This window comes from Crotalus tigris, unplaced genomic scaffold, assembly GCF_016545835.1.
Source record: "Crotalus tigris isolate CLP2741 ecotype Arizona unplaced genomic scaffold, ASM1654583v1 scf7180000023652.331455, whole genome shotgun sequence".
NCBI lineage: Eukaryota > Metazoa > Chordata > Lepidosauria > Squamata > Viperidae > Crotalus > Crotalus tigris.
In genome coordinates, this window is record NW_024100099.1 from 211,232 (window position 1) to 238,575 (window position 27,344).

General features: G+C 46.1%; 1 protein-coding gene across 3 annotated transcripts in view; it reads left to right on the forward strand.

Moving 5' to 3' along the window:
- The window catches only part of LOC120297637 (unconventional myosin-Vb-like), a 213,394-nt gene that overhangs the window by 94,649 nt on the left and 91,401 nt on the right, over positions 1-27,344 (forward strand). For all 3 annotated transcript variants that reach the window (XM_039320485.1, XM_039320484.1, XM_039320486.1), the window contains exon 5: positions 23,712-23,868. In XM_039320485.1, the coding sequence (XP_039176419.1) occupies positions 23,712-23,868 (157 nt within the window). The remainder of the gene's footprint in view (positions 1-23,711; positions 23,869-27,344) is intronic.

Below are 27,344 nucleotides of genomic sequence, written 5' to 3' on the forward strand. Positions count from 1 at the left end.
TTGTAAGCTGTTGAGTCCTGTGACGTGTATCCCCAGGGCCTCAAACCAATCGAGTCCTATGAGACTCGTTCGTTCACCCCCTACTACTAATAAGTCTAGTGGACCTTCAAAACTCTTGTATTGCACGTTAAGGGTGGCCTCCCCCTTAACACACACTCTTGAATTTTGAAAATCTGTTAACACAATGTCAGAAGGCCTTAACTTGGCCTGAGTTCCACTACCGGAACAAATCTTCCTAAATGTATGCAAGGAGATAATTGAAAAGGCAGACCCTGTGTCTAGTTCCATAGATAATGGAACCCCTTGTAGCTTCACCTTGAGTGACAGCTTTTTCTTAATTGGCTTGTGTGTGCCTGTCCTAAGGATGCTTCTTCGCGAAGCGCAAAACCCTACCCTATTCTGGCTGGGGAATCTGGTACCTTTCAGGCGCAGTTCTTCCTGAGGTTGTACCTTTCGTCGGCCCAGACACACAGCTGCAATGTGTCCTTGTTTGCCGCATGCCCGGCAGGTAGCGGAGCGGAACTTGCAGTCGGTTCTCCTGTGGCGACCTCCACAGCCGATGCACTTGAGCGGAGCTGAAGAGCTTCCCTTCTGTTTTTCTTCCGTCGTGGGGTGGAGACGGTCGACTTCCTCGTCCGGATCCTCCTCGGAGTTCCTTTGGGCGTCTTCCTGGTGCACGGATGCAACCTCTGGACTGTTTCTGATCGGCCGCATGTTCTTGATAGCGCCGCCTGCTGCTTCTTCTGCGGTGACTTCCCTTAAGGCATCTTGGTAGGACAGTTCTTCTTTAGCGAAAAGTCTCTGTTGTAGATCTCGATGCCTTAACCCGCACACGAATCGGTCCCTCAGTCGTTCTTCGAGGTCTTTGAACTCGCAGTGCTTGGCGGCCTTCCGTAATGCGGCGATGAATTCTTTGGCCGACTCGCCGGGCCGTTGATCCCTCTGCTCGAAGGTGTGGCGCCATGCGATGACGGACATCTTGGGGTGGAAGTGCTCTTTCAGTAGCTTCTTCAGATCTGCGTAGCTGACAGACTCTACTGGAACAGGTGCTGCAAGGTTTTCTGCGATGTCGAAGGCGTCTTGACCGCAAACACAAAGCAGGGTGGCAGCCTTCAAGCTCTCTTCCCTCACTTGGTTTGCCTTGAAGTAGTTCTCCACCCTGGCTACGTATGACTCCCACCGCTCTGGATGTGAGACGTCGAATTCCGAAAGCCTTCCGATTTTCGCCATCTTCAGATCTTCAGGAGACGGGTCTATCAGCCAGCCTACCCCCGAATGCGCACCGGATTGGCGGGCAGCTGCCGAGTCGACGCCGTTCCTTTCCGCCGCTCAGGACTCCTTGGGTAAGCTTACACTTCTTCCTTTCCAGGTAGTGCAAGGCATCCCACCTTCGTCGCCAGTGTTGAGTCCTTGGCGGGAAGCAGACACGAGAAGCAGTTGAAGTTCTCAGTTTCCTTTATTCAGCGTTCAGCTTACAAGTAGATGGCTTCAGCAGCTCCCAAAACCTCCCAGCTTCTTATATAGACGCTTCCCGGGTAAATGTGTTACTTTTCCCGCGCCAGCACCCACACATGCGCACGGCGCTGGCGACAGCCTGTCTGGTCCCGGGCAGCTTTGCACCTGCCCGGGACTGCCTGCAAACGCCCGAGCCGTTTGCAAGGCTCGGGACATAACATGCACTATAAATGGATTTTACCTCTGTCTCCACCCTTTCATTGTATGCAATTATTGTTGTTTTCACTGAGTAAATCAGACCTTGGGTTGTCCTTATCCTTCCACTATATCAGGGGTCTTCAGACTTGGCCCTTTTATGACTTGTGGACTTTAACTCCCAGAATTCCTCAGCCAGGCACATATGCCTGGCTGAGGAATTCTGGGAGTTGAAGTCCACAAGTCATAAAAGGGCCATGTTTGAAGACCCCTGCACTATATCATGGAGTTCTTTTTCCAATATGCAAAAGGCTTAAGTGGACCAGCACAGTAATATGATGAGTCATCCAAGAATTCCGGGGCTAATAAACATTATTCTGTTCATACTATGGCCATGCAGGAGACGTGACTGTCTATGTCTTTTTTGGGCAATATTCAAGAAAAAACAAACAGGAGAAATGTATTGAAGCAATCCTTTGTGTTTTGTGTCTCATAGATAATTTATTCATTTCTTTGGAATTGAAAGAAGGGGAGGAAAAAAAAAAACCAGCACCAAATACATAAGCACCTGGTTGCACCGTCTACACTTTTAGCTCATCGGCCAGACCTCGGCTGAGTCTTTGGGCAGCCGGGGGTGGCTGTGCTGAATCAGAGAGGGCTACAGGAGGGAGCGGTGAACACTTTGCCTGCAGAACATTTTCAGAGGAGAATGGCAAGGATAGCCTAAAATGTTTGGAGCCCGGAACAGGGATTTTTCAACTATTTTGAGCTTGAAACCAAACACGTGTTCCGAGAGTTTTATTTTGAGGTCATTTTGAAACTTGAGTTGTTTCAAGTTTCGTTCTAATAAAGGAGAATATCTGTAGCTGAGGGTTGAAATGAGGGCTCCTGGTGCTCTCTGAGCTGGGTGGTTTCCTGGCCGAGATTTCATTACCTAATGAAATGTCTGTAAGAAACTATTCAAGGAGAGAAGCAACCTGGAATTAAGGAGAAACTTCCTAACAGTGAAGACAATTAACCAGCAGAATAGAAGCTGTCTCCAGAAATCGTGGGCGCTCCATCGCTGGAGGTTTTTAAGAAGAGGCAAGACAGTCTCCTGTACGAAATGGTCTAGGGTCTCCTGCTTGAGCGGGGGGTTGGACTAGAAGACCTCCAAGGCTCCTTCTTACTCTGTTCTGATTGATATGAACCTAAACTAGGTAACCTCTTCCGTGTTTGACTGATAGTGCTCTGACAGTGCTCCAGTAGTGATGATGTTACCTGGTTTGGATAACGAAAGGTCTGCAAGAAAACCACCAAGCTCAGAGAGCGCCAAGGACCCCTCAGGTTTCGTTCTGATGGGACCCAACCCGTACAGAACTTTCTGATCAATTCAAAACAAAACATATTTCTTGTTTTATGCTCAAGCCTGTAGGATAGATTTCTATAGAAGCAAAAGACTTCTCAAACACACTCAGACACACACAGACAGGATCTCCTGCTTGAGCAGGGGGTTGGACTAGAATAGATGACCACCAAGGTCCCTTCCAACTCTGTTAATAATAATGATAAAGTTGAAAGGGACCTTGGAGGTTATCTAGTCCAACCGCCTGCTCAGACAGGAAACCCTGTACCATTTCAGACAAAGGGCTGTCTGGTCTCTTCTTAAAAACCTCCAGTGTTGGCGCATTCACCGCTTCTGGAGGCAGGTAGTTCCACTGGTTATTTTACATATTTCTGTCACACCCTTAGATTAGCAAAAAGGACCCAGTATTTTCTTTTTTCATGAAAGGGATTGGAGGACCTTATCTAGTCAGGTTGGTATCTTCTGTTACAGTGGAAGGGGTGGTGCTATCTCAAGATAAATTTTAGAATAAAATGCCTTCGGCTCTTCCTGTGCAGGCAAGCTAAAAAAAAAAAATCATAGGCTAGCTGTCAATATAATTGCTGTTTGTAATACTAGCATGTGGTGCGTGACTCTGTAATGAAAATGGAATTAATGAAATTACAGGAGAAAGTCCATTTGAGCACTGCCTCCTTTTGTTAAAAAAAAAAAAAAGTAAGCTCCTAGGTGCTTCATTGAGCCCGTTGGTTTTAAAACAAATAAAATTAACTCAGGGAATGCAAACACATCCTTCCAATTTAGGTAGCATCAAAGAACATAGGTGGATAGCTCCAAGATGAAAGAAAAGGGTTGTTTATGTAAATAGTTCAAGTTGGAAAGAAAAGAAAGCGCTTTAATACTTCTCTCCCTGTTGCTGCTCAAAGCAAAGAAGTGCAAATAGTGCATCTTTAGAGATTAACGGTGAGCAACTGTGGCCCTTTGAGCACCTCCCAGAATTCCTCCGCCAGCCTTGCTGGCTCAGGAATTCTGGGAGTGGAAGTCCAAGGCCGTAAAGGGGCCATAGTTGCCCAGCTCTCTTTTTAGCATAGTACCTGGGAAATGATGCACAGGACGTCCTTCTCCTCTCCCTCCCCTCATCCCTGCGCTTAAGTTTACCTTCTTACTTGTGCTTTGGCTTCCATTTGCAAACTCTCCCTCCCGATCCACGGATTTACTTATTGTTGTTTTTCTCCCGTGCTGTGGTCTGCTTCTCAGATAAAATCAGCTCCATTTTTATTTGATTGTAGACTAGCAAATTAAACTCAAGAGTCACAATTAGTTAAGACAAAAGGAAAAATAATATAATTACAGGTAGTCCTCAACTTACGACCACAATTGAGCCCAAAATTCCTGGTGCTAAGCAAGACAGTTGTTAAGTGAGTTCTGCCCCGCTTTATGTCCTTGCTTGCCACAGTTTTTAAGTGAATCGGTGCAGTTGTTAGTCGTATGGTTGTCAAGTGATTCTGGCTTGGTCACTTGTGGCAAAAGGGGATCGCATGACTCCAGGACATTGCGACCGTCATAAATACAGGCCGGTTGCCAAACGGCCGAGTTTTCATCACGTGACCATGGAATGCTACAAAGGTCGTAAGCAGTGCTTTTTTTGTAAAAAAAAAAAAAGATGCCGGAACTCACATATGTTATACAACCCGCCTTGCCTACCCTACAAGGTTCCATCCAAAAAAGGTGCCGGAACTCCGTTCTGGGCATTCTATGACAAAAAAAGCCCCGGTCGTAAGTGTGAAAATGGTCGTAGGTATGGTGGGATTCAGCCGGTTTGCACCACTTTGGCAGAACCAGGAGCTCATTTTTTGTTGCCCAGGCCCAGAACGGACTTCCGGAAGCGGCATCCAGGCAGAGAACTAGTTGTTAACCTGTTTGAATCCCACCACTGGTCGTAGGTCACTTTTTTCAAAGCTGTTGTAACTTCGGCCACTAAACAAATTGTTGTAACTCGAGAACTACCTGTAGTCCCTGAGTGGTTGCTGCCTTTATGCTTTCATTTTTAAATTTTTTATCCTGCCTTTATTGTTTTTAAAATTATAACTTAAGGTGGAGGGCATAATTCACACTCTTCCCTCCTCCTATTTCTTCCCACAACAATCCCTGTGAGGTGAGTTGCACTGAGAGAGACAGGACTGGCCCAAGGTCACCTAGTTGGCTTTCATGTTTAAGGTGGGACTAGAACTCACAGCCTCCTGGTTTCTAGCCTTAAAGCAGTAGGCCAGACTGGCTCTTGATTGACTTGATTTGATTTATATAGCTACCCATCTTTGCAGGACGTTCGATGAAATGGATAAAAACAAATAAAGTACGCCATATGAAATAAACTGTATTGTATTGAATATACCTTTAACTTGTATGTTGCTCAGAGTTGATATGAGTATATATGAATATGAGAATAATGCTCAGAGGAATTTACACCTAGACATACTAGATGTATAGGCCAGCGCATAGCACAATTCAATATGTGGCTAAAGGAGTGGTGTAAAGGGGAAGGCTTTGGATATATTAGTCACGATGTCAGTAGCTGGTCCAATCAAAAGATGTACAAAAGAGATGGTTTGCATCCATCAAAAAAAGGGACTGAGTTACTCGGCTATAAATTCACAGATTTTCTGGAGGGAAATTTAAACTAAACAGCGGGGACAGGGAGTTAATTGATACGGAACAACCCTGTCCCCGGCAATTTAAAAACTATAGGGCTATCAGTGCATGTAGCATAGATGTGTGTGTGGACAAGAATACCAACCTTGCTATCAATCAAAATGAAGCCTCTAATAGCGAGTGCCACATAAAGTGCACTAACCAAATAGGTGGTAAGACAATAGGGGAACTCAGGCACCACACAGGTTATGTAGAAAGGAAACACAGGGCCACTCACAAAGGACTCAAATGTTTTTACACCAATGCACAGAGTATGAACAGCAAACAGGGTGAACTAGAAATTCAGGTTAATGAGGGCAGATACAATATTGTTGCCATTACGGAAACATGGTGGGATGAAACTCACACATGGAACACACAGCTAGAGGGATTTAAATTATTTAAAAGAAACAGACCAAATAAAAGAGGAGGTGGAGTTGCTCTCTATATAAGAAATAACTACATCTCCACAGAAATAGAGTACAACAATGATAAAAACTGTCTTGAATGCATTTGGGTCAATATAAAAGGGGGGGGAAATGACATTGCCATAGGTGTATACTACAGACCACCCAACCAAACAGAGGAAATAGATGAACTTTTTGCTAGTCAGCTAACTAAGGTATGTAGGAAGCACATCACAATAGTAATGGGGGACTTTAACTACCCTGACATCAACTGGGAGACAAACTCCGCACCAAGTGGAAGATCAAACAGGTTCCTGGCAAACCTAGCAGACAACTTTGTCTCCCAAAAAGTAGAGAAGGGAACTAGGGGATTAGCCATCTTGGATCTAATTCTCACTAACAGAGATGAAATGATAGACGGTGTTGAAGCCATAGGAACCCTGGGAGGAAGTGATCATGCAATATTAGAATTCAACATTATAGAAGCACAACCAATAGAACACAGTCAAACTAGAGTCTTGGACTTCAAGAGAGCTAATTTCAATAAACTTAGAGAGGGCTTGGGAAGGATTCCATGGATGAGAATCCTCAAGGGGAAAACAACTCAAGAAGCTTGGGAAATTTTGAAAAATGAGATAATAAAAGCCCAGTCTAGCACAATACCAACAAAGAGGAAAAATAACAGCTCTCAAAAGAAACCAGCATGGCTGCATAAAGAACTCTCTGACAAATTGAAAGATAAAAAGGACAAGTATAGAAAGTGGAAAGAGGGGAACATAACTAAGTCAGAATATCAGCAAATAGCCCGAGCCTGCAAAGATGAAGTGAAGAAAGCCAAGGCTCAAAATGAACTAAGGCTTGCGACCAAAGTCAAAAATAACAAAAAAAGCTTCTTTCAACATGTAAAAAACAAGAAAAAAGTGAAGGAAACGATTGGTCCATTAGTGGGTGGAAGTGGCAAGAAGGTGACAAACAACAGGGAGAAAGCAGAACTATTTAACTCGTGTTTTGCATCTGTCCTTACACAAAGGGAAAAAACAGACCAACCTATCAAAAATGTTGTTGTTAATTGCGAAGTCGTGTCCGACCCGTCGTGACCCCATGGACAATGTTCCTCCAGGTCTTCCTGTCCTCTACCATCTTCTGGAGTCCATTTAAATTCACACCTACTGCTTCAGTGACTCCATCCAGCCATCTCATTCTCTGTCGTCCCCTTCTTCTATTGCCCTCAATCTTTCCCAGCATTAGGCTCTTCTCCAGTGAATCCTTCCTTCTCATTAGGTGGCCAAGTACTTGAGTTTCAACTTCAGGATCTGGCCTTCTAAAGAGCAGTCGGGGTTGATCTCTTCTAGGACTGACCGGTTTGAACGCCTTGCAGTCCAAGGGACTCGCAGGAGTCTTCTCCAGCACCATAGTTCAAAGGCCTCAATTCTTTGGCGCTCAGCTTTCTTATGGTCCAACTTTCACAGCCATACATTGCAACTGGGAAAACCATGGCCTGGACTATACGCACTTTTGTTGGCAGGGTGATGTCTCTGCTTTTTAGAATGCTGTTTAGATTTGCCATAGCTTTCCTCCCCAGGAGCAAGCGTCTTTTAATTTCTTGGCTGCAGTCCCCATCTGAGGTTATCTTGGAGCCCAGAAAAATAAAATCTGTCACTACCTCCATTTCTTCCCCATCTATTTGCCAGGAATTGAGAGGGCCGGATGCCATGATTTTGGTTTTCTTAATGTTGAGTTTCAAGCCAACTTTTGCACTCTCCTTCTTCACCGCATCAAGAGGCTCTTTAGTTCCTCTTCACTTTCTGCCATTAGAGTGTTATCATCTGCATATCTTAGGTTGTTGATATTTCTCCCGGCAATCTTAATTCCAACTTTTGATTCATCTAGCCCTGCCTTTCTCATGATGTGCTCTGCATATAAGTTAAATAGGCAGGGCGACAGTATACAGCCTTGCCGGACTCCTTTTCCAATTTTGAACCAATCAGTGGTTCCAGTTCTCACTGTTGCTTCTTGACCCGCATATAGGTTTCTCAAGAGACAAATGAGATGGTCTGGTACTCCCATCTCTTTAAGAACTTGCCACAATTTGTTGTGATCCACACAATCAAAGGCTTTTGCATAGTCAATGAAGCAGAAGTAGATGTTTTTCTGGAACTCCCTAGCTTTCTCCATGATCCAGCGTATGTTGGCAATTTGATCTCTAGTTCCTCTGCCTCTTCGAAATCCTGCCTGTACTTCTGGTAGTTCTCGATCTACATACTGCTGGAGTCTAGCTTGTATGATTTGACAATCATAACTTTACTAGGCATGTGAAATGAGTGCAATGGTGCGATAGTTTTTGAACATTCTTTGGCATTGCCTTTCTTTGGAATTGGAATGTAAACTGACCTTTTCCCATCCGTGGCCACTGTTGAGTTTTTCCAATTTGCTGGCAAATTGAGTGTAGCACTTTGACTGCATCGTCTTTTAAGATTTTGAATAGCTCAGCTGGAATACTGTCACCTCCACTAGCTTTGTTGTTGCTCAGATTTTCTAAGGCCCATTTCACTTCCCATTCTAGGATGTCTGGTTCGAGGTCAGTGACCATCTCATTGTGGTTATCTGGGATGTTAAGCTCATTCTTGTATAGTTCTTCTGTGTAATTTTGCCATCTCTTCTTAATCTCTTCTGCCTCTGTTAAGTCTCTGCCATTTTTGGTCCTTTATCATGCCCATCTTTGCATGAAACGTTCCCTTCATATTTCCAATTTTCTTGAAGAGATCTCTGGTCCTCCCTATTCTGTTGTTTTCTTCTATTTCTTTGCACTGTTCATTTAAGAAGGTATTCTTATCTCTTCTAGCTATTCTCTGGAATTCTGTATTCAATTGGGTGTATCTTTCTCTTTCTCCTTTGCCTTTCGCTTCCCTTCTTTCCTCAGCTATTTGCAAACCTTCCTCAGACAGCCATTTTGCTTTCTTGCATTTCTTTTTCTTTGGGATGGTTTTAGTTGCTACCTCTTGTACAATGTTGCGAACTTCCATCCATAGTTCTTCAGGCACTTTGTCTATCAGATCCAGTTCCTTAAATCTATTTGTCACCTCTACTGTATATTCATCAGGAATATGATTTAGTTCATACCTGAGTGGCCTAGTGCTTTTCCCTACTTTTTTCAATTTAAGCCTAAATTTTGCAACGATAAGCTCATGATCTGAGCCACAGTCAGCTCCTGGTCTTGTTTTTACTGACTGTATAGAGCTTCTCCATCTTTGGCTGCAGAGCACATAGTCAATCTGATTTCTATGTTGACCGTCTGGTGATGTCCATGTGTAGAGCCGTCTCTTGGGTTGTTGGAAAAGAGTGTTTGTTATTACCATCGTATTCTCTTGACAAAATTCTATTAGCCTGTGCCCTGCTTCATTTTGTACTCCAAGGCCAAACTTGCCTGTTATTCCGGTTATCTTTTGGCTTCCTACCTTAGCATTCCAATCCCCCATGATGATAAGGACATCATTTTTTGGTGTTAATTCTATAAGGTGCTGTAGGGCTTCATAGAACCGGTCAATTTCATCCTCTTCATCACCAGTGGTTGGGGCATAGATTTGGACTACTGTGATATTGAATGGTTTGCCTTGGATTCGAATTGAGATCATTCTGTCATTTTGGGGATTGTATCCCAGTATTGCTTTTCCTATTCTTTTATTGACTATGAAGGCTACTCCATTTCTTCTGAGGGATTCTTTCCCACAGTAGTATACCTGATGGTCATCTGAGTTAAATTCACCCATTCCTGTCCATTTTAGTTCGCTGATTCCTAAGATGTCGATGTTCATTCTTGTCATCTCTTTTTTTGACTACATCTAGCTTGCCTTGATTCATGGATCTTACATTCCAGGTTCCTATGGAGAAAAAATCTTTACAGCATCGGACTTTCCTTTCACCACCAGATATATCCACAGCTGAGTGTCCTTTCGGCTTTGGCCCAGTCGCTTCACTCTTTCTGGCACTACTAGTACTAGCCCTCTGCTCTTCCCCAGTAGCATATTGGACCCCTTCCGACCTGAGGGGCTCATCTTCCAGCGTCTATCTTTTTTCCTTTTAGTACAGTCCATGGGGTTTTTCATGGCACAGATACTGGAGTGTTTGCCATTTCCTTCTCCAGTGGATCACATTTTGTCAGAAACTCTCTGCTATACCTGTCCGTCTTGGTGGGCCCTCACGGCATAGCTTATAGCTTCATTGATTACGCAAGCCCCTTCGCCACTACAAGGAGTAATCCATAAAGGGCTATCAAAAATCGTGGCCAATAAAAAACAAAACAGAACACATTTACGATAGGCAAGAAATTGTTTAGGGAGCACCTTTCCCAGGCCTAGATGAGTTCAAATCGCCAGGACCAGACGGATTACACCCCAGAGTTCTCAAGGAACTGGCAGATGTGATATCGGAGCCACTGAACTATATTTTTCAAAGAGCCTGGAACACAGGGGAACTACCAGAGGACTGGAAAAGAGCTGATGTAGTTCCCATCCTCAAAAAAGGAAAAAAAATGGATCCAGGAAATTACAGACCTATCAGCCTGACCTCAATACCTGGGAAGATCCTGGAAAAGATAATCAAACAACGAATCACCGAACACCTAGAGGCAAACAAAGTCATTACTAAAAGCCAACATGGGTTTGTCAAAAATAGATCATGCCAGACAAATCTTATTGCATTCTTTGACCAAGTGACAAAATTAGTGGATCAGAGGAATGCTGTGGACATAATTTACTTGGACTTCAGTAGGCATTTGATAAAGTAGATCACAACCTACTACTTGACAAGATAGAAAAATGTGGGGTAGACAGAACCACCACCAGATGGATCCGTAGCTGGCTGACCGGCCGTACTCAGCGAGTGGTCCTCAATGGAACTGCATCTATATGGATGGAAGTGTGTAGTGGGGTGCCCCAGGGCTCTGTTCTGGGCCCAGTACTCTTCAACATCTTCATCAACGATTTGGATGAAGGGATAGATGGGGAACTCATCAAATTTGCAGATGACACCAAGCTCGCAGGAATAGCCACACTCCAGAAGACAGGCTTAAGATACAGAAAGATCTGGACAGACTTGAATACTGGGCACTAACTAAAAAAATGAAATTCAATGGTGAAAAAAGGCCAGGTTCTACATTTAGGGCAAGAAAAACCAAATGCACAATTAACAGCAGGGTGCACCGATGCTCAATAGTAGTAACTGTGAGAGTGACCTCGTTATCCTAGTAGACAAAATCTAATTTAAATATGAGCCAGCAGTGTGCTGCAGCTGGGCTGTCCAACAGGCCAACACAGTGCTATGCTGCATTAACAGAGGGATCGAAATCAATATCACGTTGAATATTAATAGCTACTCTTTAATGCCTTGGTAAGGCCACACTTGAATACTGCATCCATTTTGGTCACCACGAGGTAAAAGAGATGTTGAGACTCTAGAAAGAGTACAGAGAAGAGCAACAAAGATGATTAGGGGACTGGAGGCTAAAACATATAAGGAACGGTTGCTAGAATTGGGTATGTCTAGTTTAACGGAGAGAAGGACAAGGGGGGACATGATAGCAGTATTCCAATATCTCAGGGCTGCCATAAAGAAGAGGGAATCAAGCTATTTTCCAAAGCACCTGAAGGCAGAACAAGAAGCAACGGGTGGAAACTAATCAAGGAGAGAAGCAACCTAGAACTAAGGAGAAACTTCCTGACAGTGAGAACAATTAATCAGTGGAACAGCTTGCCTCCAGAAGCAGTAATGCTCCAACACTGGAAGTTTTTAAGAAGAGACTGGACAGCCAGTTGTCTGAAATGGTGTAGTTTTCCTGCCCGAGCAGGGGGGTTTGACTAGATGACCTCCAAAAAAAAAAGAGAAAAACAAGTTCCCCTTCCAACTTTACTACTGCTTTATTATGAAACTACCTGTATGGTGTAATAGTGATGGCGAACCTGTAGAGACCGCGTGCCCAACCTGCACCAAAACCCAGTATAGCATCGTCGGGTGCCCAGGTGGGGTGGTGGCCAATTGGATGGGCGTGGCTGCAGTGGTAATGGCAGCCTGGGTGGGACTAAAAAGTTCAATCAATCAATTCCAACTTTGCAAGATCTTTTTTTTCCCTGAGAAGTTGAAATTGACTGATTGAGCCTTTTTTTTTTTTTTTTGGCACACGGCGTGGAGGCCTAAAGCGAAAAGCTTTTCTAAAACCCAGCTGAAGCCTAGGACTGGGGTGTGGGTGTGTGTCCCCAGAGAGGGCTCTGAGTGCCGCCTCGTGGCACCTGTGGCCATATGTTCACCATCACTGTGTAAAAATATAATCAAGAGGTACTCACCCAACCTTTTGGCACCAGGGGCCGGTTCTGTGGAGAGAAGTTTTTCACTTGGACTGCGGAGGGTGTGTGGTTCTGGTGCCGACATGGGCTATTGTTGTTTTATTTATTTATTGATTTTCAATCTTTATATGCCGCCCCATCCAAAGGACTCAGGGCGGCGTACAAAGTTAAAACAATGATAAAACAATAAAATAAAGCAGTCATACCGCGAGTCCGATCATATCCCGCCCCCCCGGGGACATCAGCCCCAGGCCTGCCGGAACAGGAGGGTTTTAACTGCCTTCTTAAAGGCCGGCAGGGTGGGAGTAGTTCGAACCTCGGGGGGAAGTTGATTCCACCAGGTCGGAGCCACCACAGAAAAGGCCCTTCCCCGAGGGCCCGCCAGCCGACATTGTCTGGCCGACGGGACCTAAAGGAGGCCCAATCTATGGGACCTCACCGGTCTCTGGGAGCTGTGCGGCAGAATGCGGTCCTGTAAGTAACCTGGCCCTATGCCATGAAGGGCTTTAAAGGTGATAACCAACACCTTGAATTGCGTCCAGAGACCCACAAGAAGCCAGTGCAGCTCGCGGAGGATAGGTGACACGTGGGCGTACCTTGGCGCGCCCACAATCGCTCTTGCAGCTGCGTTCTGAACCAACTGCAGCCTCCGAACACCCTTCAAGGGTAGCCCCATGTAGAGCGCGTTACAGTAATCCAGTCTTGAGGTGACAAGGGCATGAGTGATTGTGAGTAAAGCCTCCCGGTCCAAATAAGGCCGCAACTGGTGCACTAGGCGAACCTGTGCAAAGGTCCCCCTGGCCACAGCCGATAGATGTGGTTCCAGATTTAGCTGTGAGTCCAGGAGGACACCCAAGTTGCGTGCCTGCACTGAGGGAGGTAAATTTGCCCCCCCCCAGGACTAAAGATGGACCATCCAGTTGGCCTTGGGGAGGCAAGACCCAGAGCCACTCGGTCTTGTCAGGGTTGAGTCTAAGCCTGTTCACCCCCATCCAGACCCTCACATCTTCCAGGCACTGGCACATCACGTCGACTGCTTCACTGAAAGGACACGGGGTGGAGATATACAATTGGGTATCATCCGCGTACTGATGATACCTCACCCCGTGTCGCCGAATGATCTCACCCAGCGGTTTCATGTAGATGTTAAAAAGGAGGGGGGACAGGACCGAGCCCTGAGGCACCCCATAATCGAGGCGCCTAGGGGTCGATCTCTGTCTGCCCGCCAACACCGACTGCGACCTGTCAGAGAGGTAGGAGGAGAACCACCGCAATACGGTGCTGCCCACCCCCACCTCTCCGAGACGACGCAGAAGGATACCATGGTCGATGGTATCGAAAGCCGCTGAGAGGTCAAGAAGCACCAGGATAGAGGAATGACCCCTATCCCGGGCTCGCCAGAGGTCATCGGTCAGTGCAACCAAAGCAGTCTCAGTGCTGTAGCCGGGCCTGAAACCAGACTGAAAAGGGTCCAGATAATTGGTTTCATCCAAGGATCGCAAGAGTTGAGACGCCACCACCTTCTCTACAACCTTCCCCACAAAGGGGAGGTTGGAGACGGGACGAAAGTTCTTCAAAACAGCTTGTTTGTGTGGACCGGTTGCTGACATGCCATGGACCGGTACTGGTCCATAGACTGGGGGTTGGGGACCCCTGATATAATCATCTTATTGCATTATTTGCTTCACCTTCAGTGAATCGGCAACAATGTCTGCTCTATGGCTAAAGTTAAGGCACTTGATAAACGTCTATATGTTTAATATTCTCTTGCTGAGAATGACTGGATGTGGGAAGATTTCCACGGGTGAAGTAAGGACTGAATGAGTGGGTGACTCAACGTCATTGATGCTCGGCAGGATAAATCTACATCTTTTCCCCTGCGTCAGTCACAGAGAGATGTGAATGTGTTCCCCATAGTTCCAGAGAGCAGGGCAAGACCTAGTGGTGGGAGCCTTGTAGAGAGAGAGACAAACTCAAAAGGAGGAGGGATTTCCTACTCGCAAGGGAGGGCCGTTGAGCAGTGGGCAACCTGTCTCCTGAGGTTGTGTGAGCTCCCTTGCTGGAAGGTTTCAAGCACAGGTTGGGCAGCTGTTGGTACCCAGGCTCTCTTCCTGCTTTGTGCTCAGAGTCCATCTTGTCTCTTTGAGACAACATTTTTAACTTCAGAACTCCAGAATTCACCGCAGCAAAGTGGATTTGTTGATCCACTAGAGCAGTGTTTCTCAACCTTGACAATTTTAAGGCCTGTGGACTTCAACTCCCAGAATTCCACAGCCAGCAATGCTGGCTGTGGAATTCTGGGAGTTGAAGTCCACAGGCCTTAAAATTGTCAAGGTTGAGAAACACTGCACTAGAGTCAGGGTAGGCCACCTTGGCTCTTTGATGACTGGTGGACTTCAACTCCCAGAATTCCTGAGCCAGCCTCTCCCTTTCCCCTCAGCATGGCTGGCTCAGGGATTCTGGGAGTTGAAGTCCAGGAGCCGTAAAAGAGCCAAGGTGGCCTACCCCTACACTAGATCAGTGTTTCTCAACCTTGACAATGCTGGCTGTGGAATTCTGGGTGTTGAAGTCCACCAGTCATAAAAGAGCCAAGGTGGCCTACCCCTGCACTCGACAAAGAGATGACTAATGGCTTTATTAAGATTTCTGATTAGAATGATCATTAGGCTTAATGAAGGAAGTCCCTCTGAGGTCCTAAAGTCTTAGTTTCGTGAGGATATTTTGCTTCACGTTTAAAAGCATAGCCCAGACTCTTAAGGGCAATTAGTGAAGTTATTTTCAAACACCCTCCATCCACTGTGGGAGAACCGTGAACCGGGAGAGACAGAGATAAGATCCAGTAATAGAAAGACTTATTTTGCTGACTAAGGGAAGATAAAGAAAGTCTACATGGATGGTGATATTTACACGGGAAATGTTCGGAAGGGGCAAATGTGTGGCTGCTGTTGCAAATATATGTCAAACCAATCTGGAATTTAATTATTCTTCTTTTTTGGCATTTGAATATTTTGAAATCCTTGGGGGCAAAACTCACTTAACTACTGCCTTGCTTAGCAAATAAATTTTGGCTTCAGGAGTGATTGTAAATGGAGGATGACCTGCGACAGCCAGGAAGGGGAGAAGGCTGTCAAGTGTCAAAGGACTTGGCAGTCCTCTGCTGCCTTTCCCTCAAGGCTTCGGAGATCCTAGCGCGGTTTGGTTGAGACTTTGATTTATAGAAGGCCTGGCACACTAATGGCAGCAGAATGAACGTTCACCCTTCCCCTTCATGCCCCATAGGTGTTTTCCTTGGCTGGGTGCCACCCAAATTCCCAGGGTGGTTTCTTCCTTCTCAAGTGGAACAATATTCCATTTCCTTATATCGGTTTATCTTCTTCCCGTCCCCGTCCCTCCCCCCAGGGCTTTTAGGAGAAGGAAAGTGGGAACCGTACTGGATTTGGTATTTTCTGAGCCTACATGGTTTGGGGTTTATCCCAGTACGGTTAGTCCACCACTTATGGCCACAACTGAGCCCATGATTTTGGTTGTTAAGTGAAACACTTGTTCAGTGAGTTTTGCCCCATCTTACGACCTTTCTTGCCTCAGTTGTTAAGTGAATCACTGCAGTTGACAAGTTAGTAACCCGGTTGTGAAGTGAATCTGGCTTCCCCCATTGACTTTGCTTGTCAGAAGGTGGCAAAAGGGGATCCCGTGACCCCCGGGACACAGCGACCGTCCTAAATACGAACCAGTGGCCAGTGCGTCTGAATTTTGACCACGTGACTCTGGGGATGCCGCCAAGGTCTTAACTGTGAAAAATGGTCCTAAGTCATTTGTTTCAGTTCTGTTGATACTAAATGAACTGTTGAAGGTCAAGGCCTGCCTGTAACTGAAGCACAACTGTTTGGTCTGACTCTCTCTAGGACAGTGTTTCTCAGCCTTGACCATTTTAAGGCATGTGGACTTCAACTCCCAGAATTCCACAGCCAGCAACGCTGGCTGTGGAATTCTGGGAGTTGAAGTCCACATGCCTTAAAATGGTCAAGTTTGGGAAACACTGTTATATTGCCAGGTTTTGAGTAGATAGAGCCACAAAAGAGGCTTCCGTCTCCATCCATATTTGGTCAAATAAATAGTAGCTTTGCAATACTTCAGATGACAACGATTGCAGTAATGCAAGGGCTTTTTTCCCATTCTGTGACTCAGAGTGCATTCTGGGAGCGGTCTGCGTTATTGGGAAGCTCCCGTTAACCAAAAGGAACCTGGCTGCCTTTACAACGGAAGAAACCCCGCTCTCTCCTCCATAGAATCCGAAATAGGAAGGTGTGCTGGAAAGACTCTAACAATAGCGCTATCCTTTTTCCTGGCGGCCACCTATCAGCCATCCAAAAGTTCAGAGGTCTAACTGGAATCGCATACAGGTGTCGCTGAGCCTCTTGTAGGATGGTGACGTTTAAGATCATTGACCAGGTGTTTTCATGGTTTTGGTTTTTTTTTAGAGCGTTTGGGTTATTTATTATAGTTCTCAAAGCTGAGTAAGTCTGAACTTTTTCAAGCTGTAACACAGAGGTGTCATTTCAGAGGATCTGGTATTTTTTCCCATTAGCAAGGCTGCTCTATCTGTCATTTCTGACAGGCTGGGATAAGAAAGAAAGAAAGAAAGAAAGAAAGAAAGAAAGAAAGAAAGAAAGAAAGAAAGAAAGAAAGAAGTGCAGGCAGTTGCTAACTCTTTTGTAAAAGAGAGCAGATCAAGAGAAGCCAGGGATTTTGTATCAACCTTTTGGAGAGCTTTATCATCTCTCCCGTAAAAATGCAAAATTTAATGCTGCTGAAGAAGGCATATCTTTTCAACATACAAAGCAAAAGATGTCGTAACACTGATTTCCCTCTCTTTTAATGGTTCTAGGAAGGAGCAGCCATAAAACCACCTCTGTGTAACATTTTTGGGAAACCTTCCTTTTACTAGAGATAAGCTTTTATTGCCAGGGGTTCAAGGGTGACACACATTCAAAGGACGCCAGATCAGTAGGGAAGGATTAAGCCGAGGGTTTTGCCATGAGGGTTTGGGGTAAGGCAGGTATCCATGGGAACTTTGTGAGTGTCTGTGAGCGTCACTGAGGAGAGGAGGAGGAGGAGGAGGAGGAGGAGGAGGAGAGGGTGAAGAGGGGGAGGTGAAGAGGAGGAGGGGGTCGATAAAGAGAAGGAGAAAGAGGAGGAGAAGGATGAAGCGGAGAAGGATGATTGGGTGGGCCATATTCTGTGGCTACTTTTCAAAAGCTTCATTTGCGAGTCAGGCAGTCGGGATCTTGCCCTCCCTTTCTCCTCAAAGCAGGGCCAGCGGCTTCTGCAAGGAAAGCAAGTTGTGCCACTAATCCATTTGCGTGAATGGGAACCCCAGATTCCGCCCTGGAATTTCACCAGGTTTGAAACCGGTTCACATGGTAAGCCGTTGACAGACAGTTGCACACGAGGCTCTTGCAGTGATCCAGAATCAAATGGAAAAAGTGATTCCGCAGCACATGGGTGAACCCCAGTACTTGCCAGTACTTTAAATCAAGCATTTATTCCCCTGGAATTCTACACGGAAAGACTCAGTTTCATTGAGTTTTATATTTTTATTGATTAGATTTACATTCTGTCTTTCATCCAGGAGCCCCAAATGGCATACGTCATGCTCCTTCCTGCCACATTTCTCTCTCTAAAAGCACTGTGGTGATGAAATTGGCTGAGAGGTGAGCTGGACAGGCCCAAAGTCACTTAGAGAGCTTCCAAGGCTGAGAGGATGGACTTGAAGCTGGATTTTCCCACTGAGTCCAGCACCTTAACCACCTGGCCTCGGTGGTTCTCAGTTGCTAGCAGATATTGCTCGACCGTGCTTACGTTTCTTGGATCGCATTTTCCTCTTTTACTCTAAAATTGCTTCACTGCTTTATTGCACAGTTGCCTCGTAAGGCTGAATTACAGGCTGACTGTCTTTTAGCCACGTTAACCTTTCCACTTTATTTTGCACTGTTCATTGCAAGGCATAAATATGTAGAATGGATGGAATAGGACATTTTAGGAAGACTTAGTGATGTTCATCCGATAAGCCACATGAGTTCCCCCAGAAACCTCATTGCCAAGGAGGTTTAGGAGAAGAGTTCAGGTAATCCACTATTGTTGTTCTAGCAAAAACAAGCAGCTCTATGGTTTCTCAATTTCAAGCAGACCATAAAGCTGGATGGGATCTTGGGGGGTCATTGGGTCCAAATCTTCCTGCTCAGTGGAGGAAATGCAGTATTAAAGTCCACCTAAAAAGTGATTGTGTATCTTCCGGTCACATGTGAAATGCCCCTGAGGTCATCATAAATAATGGTTAACCACCCAAAGCCTTTTTGCTTAATTTCTTGGAACCTGACTGGGTGGTAGTTTAGAGTGGAAATCGCCCTGCTAAAATTACCAATCCAGAACAGTTTTGTACAGATAGTCCTCAATTTACGATCACCGTTAAGGCCAGAATTAACATTGCTAAACTAGGTGGTTCTCGTAAGCGAGGTGCACCCAATTTTGCAATCTTTTTGCCACATTTTAAAAAATTGATCACTGTTGTTGTTAAGCGAATTCCCCCATTGACTTCGTTTGTGGGAAGTCATCTGGGATGGTCACAAATGGTGATCACACGATCCAAGGATGCCACAACCTTGAGAAATACACACCAGTTGCCAAGTGTCAAAATTTCGATCAGCGCCTGTGGGATTGCTGTGATGGTTGCAAGGGTGAGGATGGGTCATAAGTTACCTTTTTGAGGTTTTGTAACTTTGAACCATTGCTAAACCAGTGGTTATGAGTGCAGGACTACCTGTGAAAAAAAAATTTCTCCCTTGCCTCATTGACATCGTTTTATTTTTGAACCCATTCCAGTTTCTCTATGATTTTTTTTAAAAAAAGAACAGGGCACTATGGTGGACATGTTTTGATTCCTGTAAGCTAAAGCAGAAAAGATACCTTGGAAATTGAAGCTATAATTCAGTTAAGGTAGCCCAAGCTAGTGACAGATAAGTGCTGTCCCTCTTATCAGTGCATAATTCAATTTTACTTTTAAAGTTAAGCCTCGAGTGACATACCGTGACTGGAAAGCTGAGCATAAAATGGATGAATGAATAAATATATTAACTTTTTTTTTGCAACCACATCAGATTGAATCTAGCTAATTCTTTTTACATACCTTGTGGTAATACTAGGCATTCCTTTTCATGCACCTATCGTTACAAAATGATTTTTTTAAAAAAAGTTAGCAGCTGTCAGTTTCGACCTAGTATTCTTTTTGTCAGCGTCATGCCAAATAATATATAAATATATTTTGTTTGTTGAGATGTATATTATTTTTATCTCCAAATCTGACATTTTGATGGAAGCCTCAATCCTATTACTTGGTGTGTAACCTGTTTGGGCAATATATGGCTTCTCCTGGATGGTTCCAGGTTGTTAGGGCAATTATTGCAATTATTAGTCCTTTATTGTGTTGATTTTTTTTTTACAAAGGGACAGCTTAATAAACAGCCAGACTAAATTAATTTTTAAAAGGAAGTTTCACATGTGATTTGCTGGAATCTTCTTCTTTGAGAATTCAGATAAAAAGTCAGCAATTTCATGGGATTCCTTCAACTTTGCCTTTTGTTCCCTGAAATAAGTTTACACACAAATGGCCTTACTTTTCATTGCTTTGGCCTGGCCTCCAAAGTGCCTTTGTGCTGTTCGCATGTTCCTTATAAAACAAGCTTCGTCTTGCCATATTCCTAAAGAGAGGTCTAACCTAGAACTAAGGAGGAATTTTCTGACAGTGAGAACAATTAACCAGTGGAACTCCTTGCCTCCAGAAGATGTGGGCGCTCCATCCCTGGAGGCTTTCAAGACGAGACTGGCCAGCTGTTTGTCTGGAATAGTATAGGGCTCCTGCTTGAGCAGAAGGTGGACTAGAAGACCTCCAAGGTCCCTTTCAATTCTGTTGTTCTGTGTTTTGCAAGTATGGTGTTCTATCTCTGGCGGTGCTAACTTAAAAATAAATGGCATTATTAAGATTAGGCTACAACACAGAATTTTGCCAGAAAGCCCCAGAGAAAGTGATTTTTTTGGGGTGTGTGCATTTTATCTTATACCAGCTGTGGGAAAGTAAATGCAAGTTCAGCTTCAAATTCTCATACTTCCTCGTGATTTAAAACCGATCGCCGTGTCGCCCCTCAAAATTAAGACTTCTCGTTGGTGCATCAAGAAGCTTTTCCTTCTCCATCTTGGTAATGGTGGGAGAGCTTTTAATTTTGCCAAGGCTTCAGCTAGTTTCAAAAAGAATTCACATCCATGTCTCAATGTTAAGGGCAGTATGTGTCATGTGGTCTTCGGAGGACATTCATTACATTTTCCCCGCATTTGCTGGACACCTGAGATCATTTTTTTAAAATGTTGGGTAATAGCTTCTTTATTTTTGTTAACAGAGAATCACTCTGAGAGTGAGATAGGCATCGCCTAAATTTGACAAATAAATAAAAAAAATTATGTTGGAAGACTAACATCAGGGAACAATTACTCAGCTGATATGGCTTTGTCTTTTTATTGTTCTGTTTTTACTGTCCATAAATTTACTAATATAGTATTATAAAGACAAATATGTCTTAAAATGCGACTATACTCTTAAGGATAATTTCCACATTGTATACAAATATAATGTAGAACTGTATTATAAATAAAACATGTGGATGTATAGATTTATTGAACCAGTGGGTGGAGCAACCAAAACAATTTATTTTCAGAAGCAGAACACGGTCCCAGATTTGCAATCTCAAATCATCCATGTGTGTTTATGAACTGTCTATGATGATGCTATGAAAAGAATGGTCAATATTGCTCTGTATGATTAAAGTTTAATGATGTTTAAAACTAGCCTGAACGATTCTCTACATGTAATATATTCCTGTCACTTCCTTTTTCTTTTTCTCCGTTTTGCTTTTGTGTAATTTATTTTTATTTTCCTCCGTTTTTCTTTTCCCTATTTTCTGGTTTTTTTTTAATATTAAAGCAATATAATTTTTTTTAAGATGATTTCAAAAAGGAGAGTACATTTAAAACAAATCACGTGCCACTGTAACATTTTTCTATCTCCCCTCTTAGGCTTTATTTTTTTACTATTAAAACTTTATTTGAATTGTTTATTCTCCTCACATTGCTGGCATTTAGGCCAAGCGGGGATGGGGGAAGTCCCGTTTTGCAGGGTCAGGTAGCAGGAGAATAACAGAAGATGCTCTCGTGAGAAGGCAGAGCGGTGGTTGAGCGATCGCTTCCCCCTTGCCTCTTTATGGGCCCAGCTTCACTCAAGAATACTGAAAACATTAACCATAGGTGGATCGAGGCAAACAGTAGCTGCTTAAAGGGGGTGCTCAACTTACAACCACAATTAGGATCGGACTCTTCATTCCCAAGCAAGGTCAGAAATGTTTTGCCACTTAAGCAAATCACTGCAATTGTTAAATGAATCAGGCCGTTCTTAAGGGCTTCCCCCACTGACCGCTTGTTGGGAGCCAGCTGGGAAGGCTGCAGCGGGTGATCACGTGATTCTGGGATGCCGCAGCCGTCATAAAGCATCCAGATTCTGATCGTACGGCTGTGGGATCAAATGGCGCTAACTTGAGGACAATCTGTATCCGGGTTACACACTTTAGAATCGCTTCGGACCGTGCTTTCCTACGCTCCAGGAATGGGCATCGCACAGCAGGGGTCCCCAACCCCGGGCGGTGGCCCGGTGCCGGGGTTGCCCCTTTTGGAACTGGGCTACACAAGTGGCGGGTGAGCATCATGCGCAGCTCCACTTGGATGAGCGGTGCATGGAAAGCGCCATTTACGCGCGTGGTGGGGCACCTCCCTGCCACTCAGGTAAATGGAGCTGGGTGCATACCTGCCCTTCACCCAGAACTCTCCCCCTGCTCCACCGGTCCGCCAAGCCAGAAAGGTTGGGACTGCTGTCTCACAGCCTTAGAGGACCCCGTTTGGCCTTGCCAAGTTCCAGTGGGAAATCATATATCTGTGGTGTCGGGATTTGGGGGTCTTTTGGGAAGCTGCAGAAAGTCATAGAAAACGGTGAATTTAAGCTTCTTAAACTTCTAGAATGTATTTCCCTAAAAAAGTGAAGGTGGGAAAATGGGTCGCGATATTTGGTCCCATCCTCTGGGTGATGCCGATGCTCTGTCGACTTGCAGCCTGCAGAGGATAAAAATAGCATAAAAAATGGTGCCCTGTTTTAAAAAATGGCCTTATGGCATTGCCTTAGGAGAGCCTTCTGCAGGGGCTCTTCCCCTGTCCCCCCCTCCCACCCCCAGAGGTTTCCGGAATGCTTCCTAATATTTAAACAATTCCCAAGTAAGAAAACAGATATTCCCTAAACCTCATGTGGAGATCTATTTCCTTATGATCGGTCTGTCTGTCTGACTATATCAGTGATGGCGAACCTTTGAGAGACCAAGTGCCCAAAAACTGCCTTGCGCCCTGCCCCCACTCTGTGCCCCACCCCACCCACGGGGCCACCCACCGCTTCCATGGCCCACAGCAGATGGCCCAGGCGGCCCAGCCGCACCATGGCCATGCCCTCCACCCACGCCCCGCGGCATCATCTTGGTGCGACAGGGCACGAGGGCGGAGTCTTGTCCTGGCTGCCATGTCCTTGGCTGCACTGCTCTGCGCAGGCCACGCCCGGGGGCAACTCTCCACCGAGGTGGCTGCTGGGGAGGGGCCCATGGGGGGAGGCGGGGCTGGAGCGACAACGCACGTTCCCACAGAGAGGGCTCTGAGTGCCGCCTCTGGCACGCGTGCCATAGGTTCGCCACTACTGGTCTATATCCTGCCTTTTTTTAATGTTTACAAATAATTCAAGACAGCAAACATATCCAATGCATCTTCCTCCTATTTTTGCTACAGCAACAACCCTGTGAGGTTGGGTAGGACTGAGAGAGAGGGATTGGCCCAAAGTCACCCAGCCTGCTGTCATGCCTAAGGCGGGACTAGAACTCACCGTCCCCTGATGATTGGCCCAAAGTCACTTGGCAGCTTCTATGCTTAAGGTGGGACGGGAACTCACGGTCTCCCGCTCTCTAGCCTGGTGCCTTAACCACTAGACCAAACTGGCTCTCCAGCCAGTGAATTATAAATAAGGCAGAGATTTTTAGGAGGGGAGGAATCGAACTAAATCAACTCGTGCTGCTCTGTTCCTGGAAAGAAGGCCGGGCCGTGTGAAGCAGTCACGGCAGAGCTGGCGAGAATGGAGAGAAGTGTTGATTGGGCTTTGTCTCCTCTTTCTCCTTCCCCGTTTAGGGATGAGAAGAACCAGTCCATTATCGTTAGTGGGGAATCCGGTGCGGGCAAAACCGTCTCGGCCAAATACGCCATGCGGTTCTTCGCGTCAGTTGGAGGCTCCTCCAGTGAATCCAACATTGAAGAGAAGGTCCTGGCTTCCAGTCCTATCATGGAGGTAAGACCTTTGGCGATAGTGTTGTTCAGTGCAAAGAACATGTGTGTTACAATGGAAACATTTAGGCCTGTTGTTGTTCAGTCGCTGAGTCACGTCTAACTCTTCACGATCCCACGGGCCATTGTATGACAAGCCCCCCTGTACTCCACGGTCTCCCGGAGTCCTCTCAAGCCCATGTTCATTGTGCCAATGACTCTTTTTTAGAACAGGATAGAGTTGGATGGGACCTTTGAGGTCTTCTAGTCCACCCCTCCTGCTGAAGCAGGAGGACCTATACTCTATTTGACCATCTCCTCCTCTGCCACCTGCTTCTCCTTTTTACCTTCACTCTTTCCCAACATCATCAGGGTTTTTTCCAGTGAATCCTCCCTTCTCATTAAGTGGACAAAGCAATTGAGCTTCAGTATCTAATATTTGACCATAAGAAAGGCCGAGCGCCAAAGAAGTGAGGCCTTTGAGCTCTGGTGCTGTAGAAGACTCCGGCGAGTCCCCTGGACTGCAAGGCGATCCAACCAGTCAGTCCTGGAGGAGATCAACCCCGACTGCTCTTGAGAAGGCCAGATCCTGAAGTGGAAACTCAAATCCTTTGGCCACCTAATGAGAAGGAAAGACTCCCTGGAGAAGGGCCTGATGCTAGGAAAGATGGAGGGCAAGAGAAGAAGGGGACGACAGAGAAGGAGGGGGCTGGATGGAGTCCCTGAAGCAGGAGGTCTGAGCTTTAATGGACTCCAGAAGAGGGTAGAAGACAGGAAGGCCTGAAGGAACGTGGTCCATGGGGTCACGATGGGTCGGACACAACTTTGCAACTAACAACAATAGTCTAATGTTTAGGCTGCCTTTCCCCAGTGCAAGTCAACCTCCCTCAACTTGATATCTGCCAAATTGGACACCCATGTTCTAAAGCATTTATGTATGCATGCATGTATGTGTGTGTGTATGTGTATCCCCTCTCTTTATTATTTTGCAAATAACTCAGGGCAGCAGACATATTCAGCATATTCAGCTCCTCCTCCTCTCATCCCCATCACAACTACACTGTGAGGTGGGTTGGGCTAAGAGAGAGTGAATGGCTCAAAGTCACCCAGTTGGTTTTCATACCTGAGGCAGGACTGGAACTCACAGCCTCCTGGCCTCTAGCCTTTGGAAAGCCGTTCAGACTGCGTGCACTGCTTATGCAGAGCTCCAGTTCCAGAGGGACTGAGTTCCAACGAGCCCAGGCTTTGTCATTTAAAAGGACATAAGACAATGGAAGGAGCAAATTTTGGTACTGTGGCTCAGACATGTGGAGATGTATCTCACAATGAGCATACAGTATTTTGTAGCTTCTAATGCAGGGCTCTTCCAACTTGGCCCTTTGATGACTTGTGCACTTCAACTCCCAGAATTCCTCAGCCAGGAACGCGTGCCTGGCTGAGGAATTCTGGGAACTGAAGTCCACAAGTCATAAAAGGGCCAGGTTTGAAGACCCCTGGTGTAAACCTTGGAGACATTTGTGTATACTGTCCAATGGCCTTTGCTAATACATTTATAGCTTACCAGTTTAATTAAATAATTGGTTTGCTTGATAAGCTGCACATATTTAATATTTAATGTATTTATCTTCAGTATTCAGTATTGGCAGAAACCGTAAGGAGCAGCATGAGGTTAGAAAGTAAATCTTAGGTAGTGCTGTTTGTAGGATAGAATTTCTTAGTACCATTTGTGTTGTGCTTAAAAAAGGGTGTGAGTGTGTATGGACACCCCTGTGGTTGGGTGCTCTGTCTGGCTGAGGAATTCTGGGACTTGAAGTCCACAAATCGTAAAAGGGCCAAGTTTGAAGACCCCTGCTCTAAGGGAATGTCAGTCAATATTACTAGGGGGTATTTTTCAGACGTCTTAGCACAGACATGTCAAACACAAGGCCCGGTGGCTGGATGCGGCCCGTGAAGTGGTTTCATGTGGCCCGCGAAGCCATCCTGGAAACAGTGAGGGAACGGCCCCTGCTGCCTTGGCCCTGGCCCAGGCTGGCCGGGAGCCAATGTACAATTTTGTGGTGGCCATCTATGCTGAAACCATTCAGTCTTAGCTCCACAAGGCCCTCTGGAAACAGCGAGGAACCATCCCCTGCTGCGTCGGCCCCGTCCCCTGGGTGCATGCTGGGGAGGGGTCACCCTTTGTGAGGAATGAAGGAATGCCTTGGTGCTTGCCCTGGTCCCACCCCCTTCTGCCAGAGACCCCCAGATCTGTCCCACTCCTGCCCAGGCCCCCACAGGCCCTCTTGATGCGAACGATGTAGAGCTGGCCATGCCCACCCAGTAGGCCACACCCACTCCATCCACGCCCACCCAGTAGGCCGCACCCCCCCTGCACCCCCCCAGGACAACTGCAATGCTGATGCGGCCCTCAGTGAAATTGAGTCTGACACCCCTGGTCTAAGGCTTTAAAGCTCAGCCCCTTAAAGAGCCGGATGGGGAGGGTTTGGGCAGCTTTTTCAAAGGGGGGGGGGAAATATGTTTTCGTTCTGAGAAATCTTTTTGATGTTCCTCCCGGTCCTGCGGCTGCAGCTCACGCAGCGGCAGAATTACGGGCTGCCCTGCAGAGTTCATTATGATTGCCCAAAGGTTTTCCTTTTCACCTCAAAAATCAAACCCTGGTACGGGAATAAAATGAAATTCAATTAAGATACTCATCACCGAACATTAGGGTCGTGTTGACCTCGCCGGCTCACACCAGCGTTTAATTTTAATTGATTGGCTGCACTGATGCCTTTGCACGTCTGTGACCTGATTTCAGAAACTGCCTGCGTCAGCCCAGCCGAAGGACAGGGAGAGCGAGCGAGCTGGAAGGTGGCCCCGAGAGAGAAAACACGGAAGGAGACTATTCGTAGCTCAGGGCTGACACGAGGGGTCCTTGGTGCTCTCTGAGCTGGCTTCTTTTCCTGCAGACCTTTCATGACCCAACTAGGTAGCCTCATCAGGGCTCGTCACATGCTCAGAGAGCACCAAGGACCCCACACAGAAAACATTTACACAGAGGGCTGAACATTCTCACAAATCTGCTAAGACGGGGGTCTCAAACTCAATTTAATTGAGGGCCGCATCAGCATTGCGATTGCCCTCGGGGGGGGGCGGGTGTGTGTGGCCAGGGTGGGTGCGACCTACTGGGTGGGTGTGGATGGAGTGGGTGTGACCTACTGGGTGGGCGTGGCCAGCTTTACATCATTCGCATCAAGGGTGCCTGTGGGGGCCTGGGCAGGAGTGATCTGAGGGTCTCTGGCAGAAGGGGGGGGGGACCAGGGAAAGTGCCAAGGCATGGTCCACTGGAGGAGCCTCACTGTTCCTCTCAGGTCATGCAGTGGGGGGGGGACTGGTTGGTGGCGCGGGCTGCCGGGAGCCCTGGACAGCAGAGGTCAAATGCCCAGCCTGGCCCTCGAGCACCCGCAGCACCAAGCCCAGCCCCACTTCCCCAAGGGGCTGCCCAGCTGCACTTCCCTCCTC